This window comes from Daucus carota, chromosome 4, assembly GCF_001625215.2.
Source record: "Daucus carota subsp. sativus chromosome 4, DH1 v3.0, whole genome shotgun sequence".
Classification (NCBI taxonomy): Eukaryota; Viridiplantae; Streptophyta; class Magnoliopsida; order Apiales; family Apiaceae; genus Daucus; species Daucus carota.
This window is the reverse complement of record NC_030384.2, coordinates 40,044,201-40,063,959: the sequence shown is the minus strand read 5'-3', so window position 1 is coordinate 40,063,959 and position 19,759 is coordinate 40,044,201. Positions and strand designations below refer to the sequence as shown.

The 19,759-nt window shown below is 35.6% G+C and overlaps 2 protein-coding genes across 3 annotated transcripts; one reads left to right on the top strand and one right to left on the bottom strand.

The window, feature by feature from the left end:
- Positions 1–1,987: 1,987 nt before the first annotated feature.
- On the top strand, positions 1,988–6,649 carry LOC108218855 (probable L-type lectin-domain containing receptor kinase S.5). The gene is made up of 2 exons (XM_017391990.2): positions 1,988–3,496; positions 5,549–6,649. The coding sequence occupies exons 1-2, from the start codon at positions 2,230–2,232 to the stop codon at positions 6,370–6,372; spliced, it is 2,091 nt and encodes a 696-aa protein (XP_017247479.1). The 5' UTR covers positions 1,988–2,229; the 3' UTR covers positions 6,373–6,649.
- A 922-nt stretch (positions 6,650–7,571) lies between these two features.
- LOC108218761 (auxin response factor 8) lies at positions 7,572–17,404 on the bottom strand. 2 transcript variants are annotated; one of them, XM_017391856.2, is made up of 14 exons: positions 16,806–17,404; positions 16,459–16,568; positions 16,223–16,321; positions 16,074–16,130; positions 15,839–15,994; positions 15,677–15,761; positions 11,908–11,998; positions 11,624–11,788; positions 11,424–11,546; positions 11,189–11,264; positions 10,127–10,274; positions 8,613–9,592; positions 8,342–8,532; positions 7,572–8,045 (listed from the first exon to the last, which is right to left on the bottom strand). In XM_017391856.2, the coding sequence occupies exons 1-14, from the start codon at positions 16,846–16,848 to the stop codon at positions 7,868–7,870; spliced, it is 2,502 nt and encodes an 833-aa protein (XP_017247345.1). In that variant the 5' UTR covers positions 16,849–17,404; the 3' UTR covers positions 7,572–7,867. The 2 variants fall into 2 exon arrangements, with proteins under 2 accessions (XP_017247345.1, XP_017247344.1); XM_017391855.2 differs by having other exon boundaries at positions 16,459–16,571; positions 16,806–17,387.
- Positions 17,405–19,759: the final 2,355 nt, after the last annotated feature.

Below are 19,759 nucleotides of genomic sequence, written 5' to 3'. Positions count from 1 at the left end.
TCTTGCGTAAGAAAGATTACGTGTAGATAATAGCAAATTCTGGTTTTTTATTTAGTTGATGGGATACGATTCATAAATTTATTCAGTTGACCAACATTATTTGTATAATGTTACGGCATATTTTACTTAGACGGTATAAATCTTTATATATTTTAATCTTGTTTATATATGAACAGTTTATTCGGAAAGGGAACGAGAATTTGAACTCGGTTTTCTCAATATAGTACCTTGATCTATCAACAGAGGGAGGAAACAAGGGGTTTTGTTTAGTTTATACGAATGAGCAATTGTTTTATTTATTTAAAGTTTTAATATTATAATTTATATAATATATGAAAATTTTAGTACGTATATATATTTATTTTAAAATATTTATATTGGAATGCATATTTTAATAAAATATGTCAAATATTTAAATTTAGAAATTCATTTGTTGAAGTTGTTTGATTTACTCTGAATAAAGATATTTAAATAAAGATACAGGACTAAACTTGTTAAAGTTAAAAGTAGTTTAGAAAGATGGGTTATTCAACTCCTCGAAAAATAAGTGTAGGTGAATAGTGAAGACATAGACAATATTATTAATTATTACTGGTATCTATATTTTTTTTTGTCAAATTTAAAGCGAATTTTATTAATACTTAGAAAACGACTCAATCCATAAATTGATCATGCAAACGTTTGAAAAATAAATAAACGAGCTAAATAATTAGTCGTTTTGTTTTCAGATGTCCTAATTAACTGAATATAAATATTCTGAAAATTAAAAATAAAGATAACTGTTTTCCCACAAATCCAGCCCGCATCTCTCCTGAAAACATTAATTTCACAATTGACCATGACAGTAATTACATAATTTCATGTATAGTACAAAATTTAGAGGACTCAGTTGTAAAAACTGAGTTTAAAGGCCTCATGCTATGAATAGATATTTTTGACACTGGCTATAAACCTGTCGAAAGTGTTGTTGATGCAAGATTTCCAGATCTCTCAGTACATCGTAAAACTCATTTTCAACACAACCAACGTATCGCATAAAGCGAGACACATCTCACAAAGCGAGACACTCAAATACACAAACAATAACTCAAACAAAAGGGTACGAAAAAACTGATATGGATTTTTTGAATTTTGTGGAATAAAACTCGATTTTATCAAAGAAAAAACAAGCAAAAGAAAATTTTTATTGATATAGAATTAAAATCAGAAAACAGAAATTGTGTGGACAGAGTAGGGGTGATTAGAAATTAAAATTGTCAAGAGGGAGAGAATTGAGATGGAAAGTAAAGGGACAGAGATGGAGATGACAGAAGAGGTGGATAAGGAGATAAAGGCGAACGAGGTTAGGCGGAGAATATTTTCTGATTTTTTTTTAATATTAAGTACAAGTGAGATAATTTTATGCAGGTATATAAATTTTTTATTGTCTTATACGGAAAATTTTTTATTGTCTTATACGGAAAAATGACTGTTCGACCTGATATAACTAAGATTCTTAAACATTAAAAACTTAAATAATATCTAATTTTATATCATATTTTATAATTAATTTTTGAATAGAGATACAAATAAATGTCAGAAACACAACATCTTTACTTCAATTTTATAAAATTACAGTTACTTATACAAAAGTAAATTTAAGATAGATATACCAATTTATGTTTAAAGCAATTTAATGTATGTCACCTAAAACTGTCATCCTATAATATTTAATCACAACAAGAAAAACCTCGAGTTTCATTTTATCCTTCCTATCTTCTTCCAAGTTAGACACATATGACCTTGAAATGAATTTTTACTTTCTAAAATTGAACTCATATAATAAATAATATTAAAATAAAGTGAGAAAACATATCTAACTAAAAATATGGGGAAAAGATTATTTAAGATTTACTAAAACACATGCCAGGAGTATGAAATGAAAAGTTTGAAGAAAAAAGTCAAGAATAACAACCCTATACTTAAAAAATATTGCTATATGCCCTATATCTGGCCAGTGGCTTCCATTCACTTTCCTATTGTATTACACTGCAGCAGATATGCTGTAATAAGTTCCCCAGAACACCAAAAGAAAAATCCCCGCGTGCATCTCATAACACTCTTCCTCGTCCAAAGCTCACCGTATATGTAATTTATACACACACACACAACAAGCACACGCATCAATACTATATCAATACTATATATTTCTTTTTTCTACCCTGGTTTTGCTTCTTATACACGCAACTCATGGTAGCTCCGCCAGGCCTCAACGCCGCCGCCACCGCATTCCTCTTCCTCCTCACCATCACCGTCGTCCGCTCCGACAAGCTCAAAACATTCAAGGGCTCCTACGGCGTCACACGTTCCTTTGACGACAACATCGACTACTACTACAGGATCCTTAAACTAGACAAAAATGCAACCATACACAACAACGCTATTCAGCTCACTCCGGACAGCTCCGGCAGCGGCGACATAGTCCCCAAACAGAACCAGTCCGGCAGAGCCTTCTTGCCGCAAAAATTCAAGCTCTGGAACGGAGACAGCAACACGACAAGATTAGCTTCTTTCAACTCCTCGTTTCTTATAAATATTTTCAGGCCTACCAATGATACTCCCGGTGAAGGCTTGGCTTTCTTTATAGCTCCCAATCTAAACTTGCCGTTGAATAGTTATGGTCAATATCTTGGTTTGACTAATGCTTCTACGGATAGCGAGGCTAGCAATAAGATTGTTGCGGTTGAGTTGGATACAGCGAAGCAAGATTTCGATCCGGATGATAATCATGTTGGGCTTAATATAAACTCTGTTAGATCAGTGAAGACTACTTCGTTGTCTCGGTTTGGGATCGAGCTTGTGCCGAAGGGGACTAGGTTGTATAATGTGTGGGTGAATTATGACGGTGTGAAGAAGGTTCTAGAAGTTTACATTGCGAATTCTTCGATAGATGGGCCCACGCCGGCTATGCCTGGTGAGCCTGTTTTGAAGCAAGATCTGAATCTGGCGCTTTATGTTGAGCAGGAATCGTATTTTGGGTTTTCTGCGTCTACGGGGAGTGATATTCAGTTGAATTGTGTGCGGAAATGGAACCTCACGGTGACGTCTTACGTGAAAGATGAAGTTCCGGTGTTGGCGATTGCGTTGGGCGTGGGGATTCCGGTGGTTGTGTTGTTGGTTGTGGGGGCGGGATTTATGGTGGTTTATTTGAGGAAGAAGCGGAGGAAGAGGGGGAACATTTCGTCGAATATCTTGGGGGCACTTCGGAGTTTGCCAGGGACACCGAGAGAGTTTAAGTTTAGGGATTTGAAGAAAGCTACGAATAATTTTGATGATAAGTTTAAGTTGGGACAGGGGGGGTATGGGGTTGTGTATAGGGGTGTTTTGCCTGATGAGGAGAATTTGGAGGTGGCTGTCAAGTGGTTTTCCAGGGAAAGTCTTAAGGGCGAGGATGATTTCTTGGCCGAGCTTACGATCATCAATCGGCTACGACACAAACATCTTGTTCGGCTGCTTGGTGAGTTTCTTAATTTTCGGTTTTAAGTTCTTGACCTTGATGAGATTTGACATGTTTGTGCTATTTTTGGTGTTTAAATCTGTGTGCTTTCCTTGTTTGTATAGATTTGGAAATTTAGAGCAGGTAAACTGTTTGATGGAATTTTCAACATAGGAAAAAACCATGTCTTATAATCTTGTAGTTGTTAGAAGTGTGTTCTATATTTGTGGTTAGAAATACGTTGAACAATAGTGTTTTTATACAATTAGGCCTCTCTATTAGATAAAATCTGTGTATAACGTATCCCGTCTTAAATTCTGAGTGCGACATTCTTATTGTGTTTGTTCCGGTTATTGATGTTTATCTGTACTCAGGTCCTAAAAAATTTTGATTTCTCTGATTTGTATTTGAGAATGTGTTTCTGGAGTCTAAATCATGTAGTTGTTGCCTTGCCAAATTTGAAATGAGAGCGTTTATATTCCTTCTCAATTGTTTTGGCATATTTGACAACTAACATATACGATAACTTTGGACCAAGTTGTGAGTCAGTAATGATGGCTGGGTGGGAATTGTGATATGAGATGACAAAGAACCAAGCTGGATTGATAGTATTTTAACAAACAGTAACCAAAAGCATTGGATACTTATTAAAAAGAAAATGAAATAGAAAACTTGGATGTGCTCTACTGTTCTTTGATAACAATAGAAGATAAGGCTTGTAAAATGTACAGTAAGAAACAAAAGAAAGACCAATTAATTAGAAGTCATAATTGATAACTAATGACGGGTGGATAGTGACTTTTATTTCGTTTTACTTGGTTTCTGACTTTGTGGTGGATGTTCTGTGTAGACAAACAATAACATCCATATTGAATAGGCTAAATAAGTTTCTGATCTATACTGCCCTTGTGCTCGTAGATATCATATTTTCCATGTAAGGTGTACCCCGACAGAGCTCGTCTGTTCTGATAATTTGGGTTCATTTGAAATTCTGGAATTGGATAAAATTGGCGAAGAAACAGATTTGGCCTAATTCCATAAAATTTAACTATGAATCCAGACTTCAAAAATTCATATGATGTTATTTGAAATTGTCTTGTTTCCCACACCCCCTGAAATGGAATTAATTTTTAAGATTTTAGATTTTAAAATTAAATTCAATCTATTGAAATGAATTCCGGAAGCATTTTGTGAACTGCAGATTTATTAAGATCACAAATACGTAAAGTGAATAGCTTTGGATTAGATGGAAGAAGTTCATCTAAATTTGTTGTTAAGAATGATAATACAACTTTATTTGAAATGATCATCTTAATAAGGATTAATGTTTGTTGGATCAGTTTCTCATCCACGAGCTCCCCTGATAGGTAGTTGAAATAGAATACATATAGAGCTTAAGATAATTTAAAAGACCAACTCATTTACTGGGAAAAAAATTAAAAAATATAATGGATCCAAGAATCTAACAAACACCTGACCCACATAGGCTGGCCTCTTTTTTTGATTTGTGTTATTGTTGACAATTAACCAAGTAGAACTATGAGGCTATGAATAAGAAAGATAGAAGCAGGAATTTTCCTTAGCTAGATTCTCAGGATTATATTATAGATATTACGTTTTTAATGTGCTCTAAAGACAATTTTTTAGGTGATAAGAACAAGGGCAATTACTTGATTTTATATCATTTTCATCAATCTTTGACTTGTATGTGTTGAACAAGTGCTTGTGGCTTACAGTTACATATGCGCACTTTGACTTGTATGTAACTTGAACAAGTGCTTGTGGCTTGCATATGCACATGGCCATATTGCAATTAAAAAAATAAATGAAGTTTGTGATGTTTCCTTTGACATTCTTCATGGAGCCCGCCAAAAAAAACAGATAGGAATGATGGCTTGAGTGAAGAGGACAGGGAACCTTTCCAAATAACTGCATAGAATGTTTGAATGTAACAGTAGGTCTATGATCAAATACTCCAGTTATAAGACATGATAGATAATTATTCTTTTGTAATGAAAAGAATGGATGTTTAGATATGTCCAACACTAACATTGATACCATTTTCAATCACAGGATGGTGTTACAAGAACGAAAAGCTACTACTCTTGTATGAATACATGCCTAATGGAAGCCTTGACATGCACCTCTTTGCGGAACCTGGAAAGCAGCCACTGAGCTGGGCACTGCGGTACAAAATCGTCTCCGGGGTTGCCTCAGCTCTGCATTATCTTCATAATGAATATGATGTAAGAGTGGTTCATCGTGATGTCAAAGCCAGCAATATCATGCTTGATTCCAACTTTAATGCCCGGCTTGGCGACTTTGGCCTTGCACGTGCCCTGGACAATGAAAAGACCTCTTATATGGAGGCTGAGGGAGTGCTAGGCACAGTTGGATACATCGCGCCAGAGTGTTTCCACACAGGAAGGGCCACCCAGAGATCAGATGTGTATGCCTTTGGAGCCGTGCTGATTGAAGTAGTATGCGGACAGAGGCCTGGCACTAAAATAGGCGGTTTTCAGTTCTTAGTAGACTGGGTTTGGTTTTTACATCGAGACGGACGTATACTTGACGCCGTCGATGAAAGACTTGCTGGTGATTATGTAGCTGAGGAAGCTGAAAGGCTGTTGCTACTAGGGTTGGCTTGTTCACACCCAATAGCCCATGAAAGGCCTAAAACGCAAACCATAGTTCAGATTCTACTAGGGAACATGCCAGTGCCACATGTTCCACCATTCAAGCCAGCTTTCATATGGCCTGCAATGGGGCCAATTGAAGATGATGATCTTAGTCTGGCCACTACACTCGACACCACATCCATGACAACGTCGAATTTAGGGTCAGCATGGAGTACACAAAATATGGGCAAAGATAGCCATGAGCAATCTCTGGTATAATTCTTTTTGTAAACAGATGCTACGGACTACGGAGGGTGTGATTTTTAGTTTTTCTTCACTTTTCATGTAAACTTTCTCTTCTTTTTTTGTCATTTTCTTTTCTTAAGTTTTTTCTTGTGGACCAATTAAGAGGGTAAAGAGTGGTACGTGTACAATTGTACTGGTGGTATGATTTTTAATTTTTTTAGTCTCCCACTCTCCTTGTACTCGTACTTGTTAGGTTGTATCAACTGTCTTCCAAGAAGATATAATTATTTGAACATGAAGGTTTCGCATAGTCGCTCTCAACTATTGTATAACGATAAAACAAAAATTATACAGTGATCTCTGAAGTATCATAAACAATTCAAGCAGGAGTCATAAATTCATCAAGAGCTTTTATCAAAGAGAGACTATAAAGCTTTTTCTACTTTGACAGGACGCTTCATAGTAAAGAATGTGGCCTTACATCATCATCGGCATCTGCCAGCTTCATGAAGTATTCTTGAGGTTTTGGAGGGCATCATGGCAGTACACTTTATATATTTATGGTGGCTATACTTTTCTCTGACAGCTATTAGGGCCCTAATTATCATTATTCAGTAGAAAAAATATTTTTATTATTACTTTTGGAAAAAATGTCCGCAATGTCGCTTCAAAATACAGCTTCATGTTATTTATAATATCGAACAAAAACACAACTTTAGGTTGTGATCTTAGCGAAAAAGACAACTTGAAGACGTGGTTTTCATTAAAAACGCAACTTCAAATCGTGTTTTGAAGCGACAATTGAGATATTTTTCTAGAAAATGACACTGAGGCCCATTTATCTTAAAATAGTGACTTCTTAGATTTTTTCTGGCTACAGCAGCAAAGAATGTAATATTTTATTTGGATCTACTTCTGGTCTCTTCAAGTAATCTCAAGGTTTTAATTCATTACTTACATAACATTGCAACGTTAATCTTGTCTCTGTTACTATATTGGAACAAGAATGATACGCCTTTTACAAGGGAACAAGGCATATGAATTAGAGCCAAAAACATCAGCATTCAGGATTCTGGTGCTTCATTTTCAGTAGTTGGTCAAGAATTGAGCACACAGGCAGCCAGACACAAGGCAGTCCAGGACGGTATTTTTGTAGTTGACTAGACCGAATCACCCCCATGCTTCTGAGGATTTTGCTGGAATATCTTAGAGATCAATTACACATATTCAAATATTTAAACTTCAAAGTTTTATATCATCTCACATAAACAAATATTTTAAGAGCAAAGCTCTAATAAACACTTTGTATCTTCCAAACTTATACATACCTTTAACTTCAAAGCTATAGTTCATCATACACATTCATAGAAAGAATGTCCTAGTAAATAGAGCACTTGATGGAATAATGACTTGGGGGATAGGCCACAAAGACCAAAAATAACGACTGCTAGACTAGGAAGACAAACTACATAAGAAATATTGCACTCTTGGGAAGTAGAGTTCTGGAAAGGTAGACCATTCAACATTCTTAGTAATCCAGTGAACCCAGAGAGGGTAGTCCACAGAGAAGGTCTCTATCATCATTTCCGTTGCTATTCATTCTTTCACCTGCATTTTGGTTGAAAGATTCAAGTTCTTGCTTCCCAAGCTTCTGAACATCCTCGGGGGAGAGTATTTTGATATACCAGACATTATTTACAAATGCCCTGCACAGGATTTATAATAAATATTAAGTACATGATAAAACTGTTAAGATAATTGCTTGAAGCCATTCATCTAATTCTATAAGAGCCTAAAACAACCGTAAAACAGTTTCAGCCAGACATCTCAGCACCTGCAACCTTTATAAAAGGAATTAAGGTTTTAGAGGATAGGAAATGGAAACTGAACAAATAAATATCTTCCACCCGCAGGAAAACTTTCTTAGTCACCATTCCACTGGTAAAGCAAAAAATGTAATGCAATTACTAAATCCAACATTAATTAAGTTAAATAAACTCACTCCCAAGGGTCGTCTCCAAGGAGAAGTACGTCATTCTCCCTGTCGACAAATACAAGCTGCCAGCCTGATCTTTGAGGGTCTTCAAGAAAACCTTCGATCGCGAACATCTGCCCCAGCTCCTCACGCAACTCGTTGTAGCTGTTGAAGCGGGTGATGTCCAAAGACCTCCCAACTGACCCAGATTTGTAAACCTGCAACATGAAAAAAAATCTCTTGCATACTACAAGCAACAAAAATATATGTACATACAGGATCAGCTTTCCAAGGATACCTTTACAAATGTACTGCTAGGGGTTGGTGGGTCAACATGTCCTGCACTATGCAACAACTCGGATGAGTCTTGCATGTAACCGTAAAGTGAATTATGGAACCCTGATGTTCCTAATGGGATCGAGGGAATATCAGCATCAATTGAAGAAGTATTATGACTAGATACAGTAGTGGGGAGCAGGAGCCCTGAAGAGTCGATATTAGAACCAAAAAGAGCCTGATTCTGAGCATCCAAGCTACTACTTTCTTGCTCAACAGCGGCTGCTTTCCCAGGGTATGGAGGAAGAGACAATGATGCAGAAGTATGGACCTGCGAAGAAGCAAACTTTGAGACCCATGACTGCTGGGCTGGTTGCTCAGCAATCATAGACTGGCCATTTCTGGTGAAATTCATAAGATTTCCACTTCCCTCTGAACTCAGTGACCCCAGCATGTTTTGCATATTGGGAGATATAGATGCTGAAGTTTTACTGTTTGCATCTGAAAAGTCACTTTTTGGATATGAAGGTGAAGGAACATTTGCTTGTTGCCTCTGCTGGAGCAGTTCACTCTGAATTAGATATGCCTCAGGATATGCACTGTGATGTTCCTCGGTTGGTCGGTTGCTCGATTGTTGCTGCAACTGTCTATGGTGGCTTTCTGGAAGCAAGTGGCTTTGTCCATGCAAATGAGGACCAGATTGCTGAAGTGATTGCTGCTGCAATAATGGATTATGGCTACCCACAGCTTGGAGGTATTGGACAGGCTGTTGAAACTGCATAAATGGCTGTCTCAGTGAATCTCCACCTCCTGAATTCTGCAATCCAGCTGCTAGCATAGCTTGATACTGCTGGTTGAGATCGTTACGGGCAAAGGTTGGATCAACCCTCTGCTGCATCCATGGAATCATACCAGCAGACTGAAAGTTCAGCGAATTAAGTCCTTGCTCACCCATTTCACCTCTCAACCACGCCATGCTGTTAACGCCTTCATCCCTGCTATCTGCAATAGAAGGTACAGTGGTGGTAAATTTGACCAAACTTTTTGAGAAAATAGGAAAAAGATGGCTTATCATCAGACGAACAAAACATAAGTAGCCACTATTATATCAAGCACACGCACAACTTTAAGGTTATGTACATTCTCACCCTCAAAAGTAGTCCCCAGTGACATGGCCAAAAAACATATTACCAATTGTACACAAATCTTTAACTTGCAATAGTTTATGAATAATATTTATACTAGCAAGGTACTATTTGTGGGTGGTATACTACTATGCTGCAGAACTGTTCCAAACACAATAAAGAGTCGTCAAGTCTCCTTGGAACACGTGAGACTTCTAGGGTAAATATTATACACTGACAAACTTAAAAGTTTGGGATATACAACCATTAAGTTCAAGAAATAATATGTAAATATGATACCATTTCAAGGGTCAAAATGTATATAAATCCACACCTAAAAAAATAGAAATAGCAAGGAGGCTGCATGAGTTAAAGTTCCCATGATGCAAGGCATTTATCTAAAGTACTGTACCTTGAAAAGATGAGGCTCCTGGATACCACGGTCGTTTTAACCGAAGAGGAAACAATGATGGATACATGGGAAATGTAGTTAAAGGTTCAATTTCCCATAAAGACACCCGTGGTTGCCTATCACCTGCAGTTGATTCATCCCAACCAACCTATACAACATCATCAGATAAATCCAGATCAGGGCGTGTTTAAAAACAAAAGTTTACCAACACCAAATACTGTGCACACTAGTTGGACATAATGGATCAGATGTACAGAGAAGAAATCAAGACACAAGAACATCTAATTAGTACAAATTGTTTTAGAATTAAGATTCGACGAAGCTTCCCAAGGACAGGCAAAAAGATTAGTGACCCATGTATAGATATTGTACCATATTACTTGTTTGATTCCTTCAAAATATGTTTGTAAAGATAAAGAAGATGGAGAATTAAGTATAAGTGTTAAAAGCTTTATTCTATGCAAGTCGTGGGTAAGGCAAGCCCTACTCTCAATCAATTTTTTAATCCTATTGTGCCACCGTGCCTCATCCCTCGTCTATAGTATTTAAAATATCTTCTTCCTCTTGATATTAACCTAACTATCTGTACCAAACCAAGACTTCTGTAAGACCATAGTAGAAAAATTGACGAGCTAACTTAATTTAGGTAAGATAATTAATCTATTGTCTAATTACATAGAACAACTTTAGCAACTGAGGTACATATTACACATAATGCAATTCATTAAAAGTTTTATACTTTAGTAACAAACCAGAAAAAGAGATCTGTCACATGCCAATGAGAAAAAATTGTCTATTACGCTGCAGGGAACAATAAGTTCATATAATTTTGTATTAAATGATAAATCACATATTGATATTCACGCATAGAACAAAATTACAATCTGATATATGATATATTGAACGGTGCTTAACTTTGGCTCGTCACTACCAATAAGAGTTTACCAAACAAGAGGTTGAATACAAAGAGAATTTTACTATAGATGTCTGAAGTAAACAAGGGAAAAAAAACAAATTAGCAGACGTGATTCATATGAAATTCGAATGGACAAGATATGTAACCTTGACTGATCGCCAGTGAGAATTTGGCCAGCGAACGGGATCCAGGTCACCAATGCCAGTGATTGTGCCCATGTACCTGCGTGGTGCATAAAAGAACAATATGTCAAGTGAGAAACAGTCAACAGATGCTTTCAATTTATAAGAAGACGCGTCACTTAATTTAGGAGGGTATTTAGGCACCGAAAGAACTAAATCTACTAGCACTTAAAATTTTAGTATGATCCATAGTCCATACCTACGGACACTTGATTCTTCAGTTTCAAAAAGCATCCGGAATCGCATACCAACAGAAACACGTGTGTGAAGTACAGCTTTGAAATATTTGGAAAGAGTTATCACAAATTCAGATGGACTAGCCCTGAAAGAAACTAACATGTAAATAGAAGATAAAAAAACTGCAAAATAAACATATCATCTCTTCATATCACTAGCCACCTTGGGTTATAGAAAATATTGAAACAACTATTAGTGGCAGCTGCATGAGCAGCAGCAGCAAGCAGTCCGATGTGCATGCTATCACTTGAAAGAACAGAAGATGGCATCACAGTTTGCGGTCTAGTGGCACGCCTAATTCCTAGAAGTAGCTGATTTTTCTCATTCCTGTACCACATTGAAAGAAATTACCACTGGAAAATTTAGGAACATGGAGATTCAAGATTTTACAAGCAGGAACTAAAAAAACACTGTTGAAAGGTACAAATATTAAAACAAACAATTACCAGATAAACAGAACAGAATCCCCGGCAACAAGTCTTTTGGCACTGACAAACACACTCCAGCCAGTAGTTAAGAGATGCCGTTTTGGCTGTCCTGTGTAATTGAGGGTATAAGGTAAGAAACAGCAATATCTTTTTGTCATGAAAAGTAAAAGCAGAAACCATTTACTTAAATAGATAGTAATATACGGAAGCATGAAGCAAGTGTATACTATAAGCAGTTCCATGTGCTACGATAATAGCATCTCATCAACACCATATAAAGAAACATAAATATTGAACAAAAAGTAATTTAGTTCCTTAAAGTAACTGAACCAGGGACACAAATCAACAAAAGTTCTATATGTTCTAATTTTCTAATACACATTTATGATATATTGCGCTTCTCTCTGATATTCACGGCAACAATCAAAGCTTTACAAGACCATTGTCAACTGTATCACCATGACCAGTACAGCTCTCAAAGTTAACATGCCCAAGCCCCATTGTCATTGTTTGTTCCTTATTTTTATTTTTAAGTTTTCTGAGTTTCTGGAAGTTCAAATTCTGAGAGCCAAGTTCATCTTTGTTTCGTAGAACTAATTCTGATCATTTATTTAGTAAAGGGCATAATACAAATGTTTAAAGTGTTAAACTATTGTAAAAATTTATTAATAATCTTAGATATAGAAGATCCTGATTCACCAATGCGGTCTGTCACTGACAATCTTAAAATCTTCAAGAAGATAGAATGCTTGCTTTAAATTACAAAGAACAGATAAATTTAGCTAAATAATCATTAGAGTAAAAATGTGTAAAGTGACATCAAATATAATCCTTTGAAACAGATTATCTACTAAATATTTATAAAAATATTGAAGTAGCTTAGTCTAAATAATGTAAAATAGCACACATTTTAAATTTCAATTGACTAAACAATGGACACTAGGACAGACATTATCTGTAAATCCTATCTGCGGTTCGTCAATTGTATGTACGGGTCAGTCAGGTTTGTATCAGTTTTTTAGGTATAATAAGTAAGAATTAAGAAGTCATCCTTTGACTGACAATAACAAAATATATAATAGTCTTCTGAGTGGGATCTAGCACTCATCCATAAATTTAAGTTCACTTTTCAAGATAACAGAAGCAAATTTTTTAATGTAGAAAACAAGGGACTTGCCAGCAACCCATCAAAGATGTTTTCTTTAAAGATGAAGGTATAACATCTTGAGTTCACTTTTCAAGACAACAGAAGAAGACTTTTTGAGGTAAAAAACAAGGGGCTTGTCAGCAGGCCATCAACGATGTTGTCTTAACAGATGAAGGTAGAGCACTTTGATGTGTGTGTGTGTGTGTGTGTGTGTGTGTGTGAGAGAGAGAGAGAGAGAGAGAGAGAGATCGGGGCAAGGGAAAATGGACCTCTGTCAGAAGAAATCCAGGGCATTAAGGCATTTCCATGTATTGTTGCCGAAAAATAAACTTAATAACCTATTCTCCCGAGTCCAGAGAGGTGTTTGTGGAGAAAAACTATAACCAAAAAAATACAACACAATATCACATCCATGGACTGCAAAACCAAAAATCTTTATCGATTTGATTCAGAGGTAGGTTATTGTGGAGACAGCTACCACATGTGCGAATTGAAAGCTTAAAGAAACTTGATATGTTATAACCTGCATCTGCGTTGCTAATTTCCCATTTTTCATAGTATTCCTTATCGTTCTCCCCCAACTTATTAACCTCTCTTTCTCATGGTACTATTTTACCATTCTTCTGTTTTCGATTTCTTATATCATAATTATAAAATTTATAATACTATAATTACACCATAACCCAAGAACCATAATATTATAATTAAAAAATATATGCGAAAAGCATAACATGGCACAACCACAAATCCATGAGCAAAAATTATACCAAGAAAATACCAGACAAAATCACATCCATGGACTACAAAAGCAAGAATCTTTCTAGATTTGATTCAGAGGTAGGTGTTTGGTTGAGACAACTACCATATGTGGGAATCGAAAGCTACAAGAAACTTTAATGTTAAAACCTGCATCTACAGTTGATGATTTCCTATTTTTCAGAGTATTCATTATCATTCTCCCTCATTTTCCTCTCTTCCCCTTCTTATATCATTATTATAAGATTAATACTAGTATAATTAAGCCACCCTTCTGAATGAATTGACTCGATTGATACCGTTACAGTGCATCAATTTTGAAAGGCGTGCTTATACAGAAGAATAAGGAGCGCCAGATTTAGAAACAGAGGATCACTCCGGTGTTCAAGTTTCGATTTACCCCTAAGGAGGAATTTGCATAACTACATTATAATTTATTGGCATATAAAAAGAAAGGAAACGCAGAGAAGATAAACATTTACAATTCTAAAAGGTTCCAAACTCTGCTTTTCAGAACGTTTTTCAAAATTTTGAAAGCGGTGATCTATGTGAATCTTCATATTATCACAAATTACATAACAATTTAACTATAACTTATTGTTTGAAGGCCTGGCTGGAGGGTGCACTGAACACATCTGCAAATTAACAGTTACAGATAGCTGTTCTATTTCCATTCTGCATCCAAGTCTTTGAATCTAGTAGAGCATCTTACAGAAAATTGCTAATTCACCGAGTTCTTTACATTTTTTGCTTTAACTCGTGGCTAATTTTTTTATATAGAACTGACGGATAAATTTGATACATTTCTATCTAGACTTTTGCTAGTGTTCCAGTACAGTTTCTACTGGCATACTGATACTTAAAAACGTGTACGCACACTGATGAGACAAATCCCCCATCTACTTGTTTACTAGGTGAAATCATTTACCAAATCCACTTGTGGTGTATTGCGAAAGATTGAGTGTCCCCTAATTCCTACAACTTGATTCTGTATTTGCATGAGATTAGAAAACTACCGTTCTTTAATGATTACCTTTTGTGGCATAACTACGGTGGCAGATCCCCCCACCCACCACCAAAAAAAAGAGTAAAATCCTAAAAAAAAATTTCTATTACAATAGTCTACAGATGTCTAATGATATTTTGCACCTTGACTTTGCACCGCCTAAATTATGACATACATTTGCAAGCAAATGAGTTCAAGAATCTGCTGCAAAAAATAAATATTTATGTGATCATTTTGCATGATCTACCAGCTCTAGAATTGTGCTATTGGCATTCATATATGTTTAAATTTAATGCAAACTCCAATAATATTTTCTTAGACCTAAAGTCCGATTTCCTATTTTTAACTAAAATAGTCAACATGAAATCCCTTGGGGAAATATGACCTGTAAAGTTGTGCATTGTTGGTCAATTTTAAAAATGAGGGAGGCCTGCCTATATAGCAAATTATCTTCAAATGCATCCTCTAGCTAACCAACTTCTCTGAACTTCTTACTCATATAAAACATATCTAACATTTGTTGTGCAGCTTCTTTATAGTAGTTTACTAGGCCAACACTATAATATTAAAACAAAAAAAAAAAAAAAAAACTAAAACTGCAAAATCATTAGAGATAAGTTGGAAAACTGCATTTTATTACTACTCCCTCCGTCCCCCTACATTGTATACATTGGGGGACGGGGACGGGGACGGGGACGCGACATGCTCTGTAATGCTCTTGTAAAGTATAGTTCTATAACTTATTTTTAAGGTATAGAAATGAGTGGGCCGGAGGGAGTAGATAGTAGCACATTGCTTATAAGAAACCTAAAATGATCAGTAAAACCACAACCAATCGTGTAAACTTTTGGATAATTAATACCAGATGCAACACTTACCCCTGAAAATATGCCTAAACTTCCATTCAACATCATGGAGATCCCTAGCAATCAACTCCTGAGCTGGAGGCTGCTGTGAGAAATCCTACAGATCCAAAAGAGGCTGAAATTAGTATTAACCAGAAACACATGTGAAACGAGGCTCAATAAAATTATTATTACCAGCGGTGGAAAGACTTTCTCTGCAGCCCGACGAGGAACAGAGAAACCTCCATGGGTACTCGTATCACTGGCTGTTAGTGTCTTGCAAAAATAATTTGTCGGCTGCCTGCTTGGAATTCCCAGTTCAACAGGAAGATATGTATCCTTTTGCTCTTGCTGTCCATAATAATTTTAATTCGGCATGAGAACATAACAAAAATTACATGTCAACATATCTAGCAGTAAATCATTTTACCGGCGTCAAGGGCTGCAAAGTCATTTGAGCATATACTTCATCAGTTTCAACATCCGCCTGAAATGCCATAAAAATATATAAGAAAGTGCTACTCAATTAGCATGCTGATAAGAATAATACATGATATTGCCGCATACAACAGAACCTACATGCATCGTGACATTGTGGAGTTGGCAGATCAGTTGGGCAGACAAGTTTGGATAATTGGGAATGTGACCATCAATTTCTTTATTAGTTGTGGCAGCAACCTGGTCTCCAAATTTAAACAGAAATTCTTTTAATTAGCTTAACAATTCTGAAAGATCACAAATTTAGCATACATTTCCCAATAAATCATACTGCAACCAATCGAACATATGAAGAAGCCACAACGGATCGTACAAACCTGCTCGCTGTGACCCTGCGGGAAGTAAACCACGCGGCTACCCACAGTTGGCAGAGACACAAGGGGACCAGCACAGGCATGCCATAACTCCGAATTCAAACATTTCTTCTCTTCTTTCATATATCCCAAAAAAACAATAATTAGCCCATCAAATTCTACAGACAATACTTAATCCCATCTTTCAACTAAATCATTAAAAAACAAAATCTACAATATTCACAGCATGGAAGTCCATAATGCTCCTTATTAAAACTAAAGAAGAAAAACAGAGACACAACAAAAAGTCAAGATTTAAAATCCAAAAAAAGACATAAAATAGAAAGAATATAAAAAAATAAAAAAGATACCTTCATGAGACTGCTGACCTAATCCTGATGTTGAAAGCTTCATTCTCTATAATTAAGATTACAATTAAACTAATACAACACCAATAATCTATAATAAGAAGCCTTAAACCTGAAGCTAAAACACAATTAGAAAGCTCCCCAAACCCTAAACACCTCCACCAACCCAATCTTCAACAACCTCTTCACTCACCTTGTTCATCCTTTTTCTATCAAATTAACCCAATCACTTAAACTCATCACAAATCAAGCAAGTAGACTATGTAGGTAGGTAGCTCAACAATCAAATAGCAAGCGAGAGAGATTACACAAGGCTTTATCCATCAGGAGAGAGACATGTTTATAAACCTAACCGAGCTCGGTTATCGAGATAGCCATATCTGAGACTGAGAGAAGCTCAAAGCGAGAAGGAAAGAAAGGCTTTTAGTGGCCAATCGCTGTCGCTGAGATATTTAAAACATATATATGTGTGGTTAGATACAGAGAGAGAGGGGAAGAGAGTATTGTACTTGAAGTTGTGTGTATGTATAGGGGACCTGAGAGAGAGGTGAGAGAGATGGAAGTGAAGTAGTAGTAGGTACTGTTGTTTTCTCTGTATGAATGTAAGTATAGGTATAGGATATTTACTACAAGCTACTTTATTCTCTCACTATAAGAGCGGAGAGAGAGTGTGAGGAATCGAGACCGTAAAGGGAAGGCCGTACCTGAGGATCTTGACCGTTGATTATGGTTGTAAGAAGATATGACACCAACGCATGTGCTACCATACTTCAGTGGTCGTTGTCAGACCAGTACGGACCTTCAATATTTTTATATTGCCTATTCCACCATCTTTAACTATTGTTTCTATAAACATCTTTTTTTAGGGTTTGCGCCTATATTTCACCCTCTCTTCTTTCCTAATTTCCCGATAAATTTATACTCTTGCTTCGTTTCCTATTACTTCTCTCTAGTTTGATATGTCCGAATTATTCGAGTTATTAACCAAAAAACCCAATCAACTTGTCAAATTTTTGCAAAAAAACCTTTAAACTTCTGTTTTCTTTAACAACCCCAATAAACTTTATTAAAAGTATAAAAATAAATACAAAATAAACCATGGTTAAATCTACCAATGTGACTTGTCATTTATCTTTCCTTGATTTGTATCTTTTTATACACGTGTGTGCCACATAGCGCCTAGTCATTTACAGGAATAATTTATAATATGATATTTGTAGGTTTAAATTTAAAAATTAAAATGAAAACAAGTGAAGATGTGTGATATTGCCAGATTATTATAGAGGCTGAGTTGATGTTCGAAATAAATTAATGGGGTTATCATTTTGACGTAATCAGATGGTATGCGAAAAGATTAGCAGATGGGGTGTTATTTCTGACTCCATTCAATACAAAATTCAGGAGATAGAACAGCTTTTTATGTTTTCCTGAGTTCACAGGTTTTGTTGGGGTGTCTCACGCGACTAATTTTTATAGAGTTTTCGGGGGTGTTTGTTTGGAGTTGCTCGGGACTATTGATTGGACAGAGTATATAGTTGAGTAATTTGTTTGTATTTTGGTGGATTGTTTGTACTAAGTGGTTAAAATATGTCTTACTCAATTGGGAGTTCCCATTCTGCTGTTTGATGTGTTGCGCGGCTGCACCTAAAACTTGGTTAACTGTGTATGCTCGAGTAGCTAAGCAAGGATTTCACACATTAATATACACCATAAGATACATTTTTTCTACATAGAAAATCAACCACGTAGAAACGAGGTGGATGAGATGCCTCAGAGCCTTCAATCGTAATAACTATGACGGCAGAGCAGTTCTCAAGTCTGTTCATTGTCTGAATGAGAGGCTATTACTTCCCTGTCTTAATGAGCAGCTGATCAACCATCTTAAAGCTTATTTTAGTGGGTGCTGATTTTTCGGTTATTTTATTTGATTAATTGTAATCAATTTACCACATAGGATATGTGATGATCATGGTTAGTCCACAACAGCTATAAGTAACTCTAGTTAAATGTTTTTCAAAGATTTAATAAAGTTTATTGGGGTTATTGGTGAAAAAAAAGTTCATAGGTTTTTTGGCAAAAAAATGACAAGTTAGTTGGGTTTTTTGGTTAATAACTCGAATTATTCATTAAGATACTCTCTCCGTCCCTTTTTAATTATCACATTTCTATTTTTGTTGGTCAAAGTAACTAAAATTTGACCAAAGATTATAAGTCACTCATTATTTTAAAAAACTGAAAATTACATGTTAAAGTAGATTAAAAATTATTTCCGATGACATTTTTTTATTTTTCCAATTGATGAAATATTAATAAATTCCAGTCAATTTTACCGACACAAAACCAAATGTGACAACTAAAAAGATACGGAGGGAGTATATTGCTAATTTACATCTATTTTATAAAATTAAATATATTCATGAATGATCTTGTTAAATTCGTATTTACGGGTACTTCAATACGGTGAAGTTTTTAAATCTAATATTAATACGAAATTAAGGATATTGATGATCAAAAGTGTTTGTTGGCAAACGTGATAAAGAGAAACAGAACAAGTATTATGAGACGGAAGGAGTATCAGATAATTAGAGGTTAACGATATAATTTGCGGTAAAGAATTTAATTATAAGATTTTTTTCAAGTAATTCCAAGTCTTTTAAATTTTTTTGCAATATATTACAATTTTTAAAAAATAATATAAAAATACAAAACAAATAAACTTTTTATAAAAATACGAAAGTTGTATTTTCAATCATATTTACAACCGTTATCACTTATATTCACAAAAACAACTTTGAAAAAATTAATTAAAATTTTATTTAATTACATAATAAATTGTAACTGGGTGTAAAAGTCGACGAGTATCCTTGCGGAGACCGATCTAACAGCAACCAAATCCAATTTTAATGTAGTCAAAAAATTGAGAAAATTGAAGGAGCTCGCTTCCATCAAATCTAACG

Bases quoted from the DNA above. Each gene is read 5' to 3' on its own strand.
- LOC108218761 (XM_017391855.2), bottom strand. From the start codon at position 16,848: ATGAAGCTTTCAACATCAGGATTAGGTCAGCAGTCTCATGAAG. The intron at 16,572-16,805 runs GTATCTTTTTTA...GATATATGAAAG, and splicing joins AGGTCAGCAGTCTCATGAAG to AAGAGAAGAAATGTTTGAAT. The intron at 11,789-11,907 runs GTAATTGTTTGT...AATGTGGTACAG, and splicing joins GATTCTGTTCTGTTTATCTG to GAATGAGAAAAATCAGCTAC.
- LOC108218855 (XM_017391990.2), top strand. From the start codon at position 2,230: ATGGTAGCTCCGCCAGGCCTCAACGCCGCCGCCACCGCATTCCTCTTC. The intron at 3,497-5,548 runs GTGAGTTTCTTA...TTTCAATCACAG, and splicing joins ACATCTTGTTCGGCTGCTTG to GATGGTGTTACAAGAACGAA.